General features: G+C 47.5%; 2 protein-coding genes across 2 annotated transcripts in view; one reads left to right on the top strand and one right to left on the bottom strand.

Annotated features, from left to right (window-relative positions):
* Positions 1-69: 69 nt before the first annotated feature.
* Positions 70-1,491, bottom strand: LOC109543044 (NADH dehydrogenase [ubiquinone] 1 alpha subcomplex subunit 9, mitochondrial). Its single transcript, XM_019912563.2, has 2 exons — positions 811-1,491; positions 70-748 (listed from the first exon to the last, which is right to left on the bottom strand). The coding sequence occupies exons 1-2, from the start codon at positions 1,391-1,393 to the stop codon at positions 132-134; spliced, it is 1,200 nt and encodes a 399-aa protein (XP_019768122.2). The 5' UTR covers positions 1,394-1,491; the 3' UTR covers positions 70-131.
* A 180-nt stretch (positions 1,492-1,671) lies between these two features.
* The window catches only part of LOC109542918 (limbic system-associated membrane protein), a gene marked incomplete at its 3' end in the record, with an annotated part of 73,530 nt that continues 72,795 nt past the window's right edge, over positions 1,672-2,406 (top strand). The window contains 1 exon segment of the mRNA XM_048665509.1: positions 1,672-1,740.

The raw sequence follows: 2,406 nt of genomic DNA on the forward strand, positions 1-2,406 counted from the left end.
AATGACCCCCATGCCCACCCCCCCTGGATCCGCCCTTGTCTCAACATCTTAAATTTTACCGAACACAACCAGAAGTAAAATGACTTTATTAATCGTTTATAATTTACACGCGTAACAACATAAAAGTGGACTTAGACCGCCACTTTGGGTGGAGTTGCCGTAATCATCGGATCGTCGGCATCGTGTCCATGGTACTGTCCATAAATCCAGGGCCGCAATTCCCACGGCAGCTGGTCCTCCACTGCGGTCAGACTCACGCCCAGATCCTCCAGCGTGGGCAATTCGGCTTTCACGTCATCGGTGACGTGATCTCTTTCCAGCTTCTCCCAGTGCAAGTGGCCGAGAGGCCAGCTGTACGACAGCTTCTGAGTCATGGTGACTTTCAGTTGGAAGAACGGGTCCCACTTCATGTCGTAGCGCCTGTAGCCCCAGTTGTCCCTGTCTCTGTGCGTCACTCTGTAGATGTAGTCCACCAGCTCGGACAGCAGGTAGCGCTTGGGGCCGACAGCTTGAAAGATCTTTCCGGCGCTGTCTGGGTCTCGGATGGCTGCCACCACGCCAGACGCCACATCGCTCACGTGCACCGGCTGCTTCACTGTCTTCTCGCCCTTGTCCCATAGGGGCATGTTTTGCAACTGGCGCCTCCAGTTGTGCAAGTAATACCGCAAAAATCGGTCCTCTTGTCCGTAGACGTCTGCCGGCCTGAAGATGGTTGCCTCTGGGAACTCTTCCCAAACAGCTATTTCTCCTGAAACAAATCATTTAGTTGTGCAAGACCTCTCTTCCTCATAAGTTTCTCGCACAATTTACCTAAGGCTTTGCTTTTGAGGAATTTTGAACCATTCTTCAAGATGACGCCTTTCGGGTCCTCCGACGCATTGAGCGAAGAAAAATGAATGAACCTCTCCACGCCAGCCTCCTTGGCAATCCTGGCCAGGCGTCGCGCCCCTTCGACATGCACCTGATTAAAGTTGAAGTTCCTGGTTTCCCAGTCGCGTCCCACCAAATTGATCACCACATTCGAATACTGGACGACTTTGCGTATGGAATCTTCGTCCTTCAGGTTGTAGGGATGGAAGTACACCTGGCCCAAATCGCCGACCACTTTCAGCCTCATGGGGTCGTAGTTGTCTCCGCGATAAGGCAGAATCAGCTGCGTGCCTATTTTGCCCAGCTTGTTGCACACGTAACGGGAAATGAAGCCGGTGCTTCCAAACACCGTGGCCACAATTCCGTTGAAGCTGGAACGGCCCCCGGAGCCCCTTTTGTACAGGGACAAGTTGGTGTAGTCAACATCTTCAGTGGCGAAATTTCGGGCGGGGTTGCTTACTATTGCCACCACACCAGCTCGAGGCTTCGATGCTCGCAGACTGATCAGGATTGCGTTGCTCATCTCGCCAGAGCACCGATTTTTTTAACTCAAACTTTGACAAATTCCTGTTGTTGTGTAACCCCTTTGTGAGGTTATGCGTTGATTTATCAGCTGTTCTTCTCAGGGACTTTTAGTAATGTTCATTAGACTAGATGGCAGGTCTCCTGTGCCGTGCGAGCCGGTTGGGCTATGTTTATCTTGCTCTAGTGCATGGGCGTATTCACCAATTTGTCTGAGGCGACAGGAAGCGGAAGTGCATTTGTTTTACATTAATAGCGTCAGTTGTCGTCCATTTTCAATTGAAGCGGTAGATTCTTGTCAGTGTGTGTGTAAAAATGCTTTTAATCTTCAAGAAAAGGCCGGTTAAGGTAAGTTTCGTTTGTGTAATGCACTTCCATAGGGTTAGCTTGGCAAGAGCGGCAAAATTACTCGTATGGCGAATGTAACGCTGGGTTCAAGTCAACCAGGCAAAGTTTGGAGCCTTATTAAGCAAACCTATGGAAGCCGTTTTACCGTCAATAAAATAGGGCTTTAATATCTTCTGTATTTCGGAGTGGCTGAACGATAGCTGAAGTTACTGATGCGGTAAAATCATGTCACCAAATGGTCTCGCCCCATTGGCGAATGCAGCCGATCACCACAAAATGGAGCATGCCAGTTAATTGCTTATGTTTATTACTGATATTTTTGATACTTTTCACAACTATTTACTCACTTTTTCTGTTGTCATACCTCTCTTTGAGGAATTTTGGCATAATCTTGAACCCAAGTGTTTGATATTCAAATTTTGGGCCAAAACTATTCCAATTTCCTCACTCACGTTGTTAGGACTGAATTTCAATTCTCTATCCAACGATGCCAAAACGAATTTTGTGGCTCGAATGGTTCTTGAGAAACATCGAAAAAAGCAGCGTCAGGTTCAAGTGGATTTTGCAACTGAAAAAAAAAAACCACGCAAATCTAAAACTTCTTGAATTCAAGCATTTTTTGAGAAAACTGCCAACATTTCCCCATCCATGGTTCACTTTCTAAAA

This window comes from Dendroctonus ponderosae, unplaced genomic scaffold (genome assembly GCF_020466585.1).
Source record: "Dendroctonus ponderosae isolate FM_Combo_2020 unplaced genomic scaffold, Dpon_F_20191213v2 Dpon_F_20191213_4, whole genome shotgun sequence".
Classification (NCBI taxonomy): Eukaryota; Metazoa; Arthropoda; class Insecta; order Coleoptera; family Curculionidae; genus Dendroctonus; species Dendroctonus ponderosae.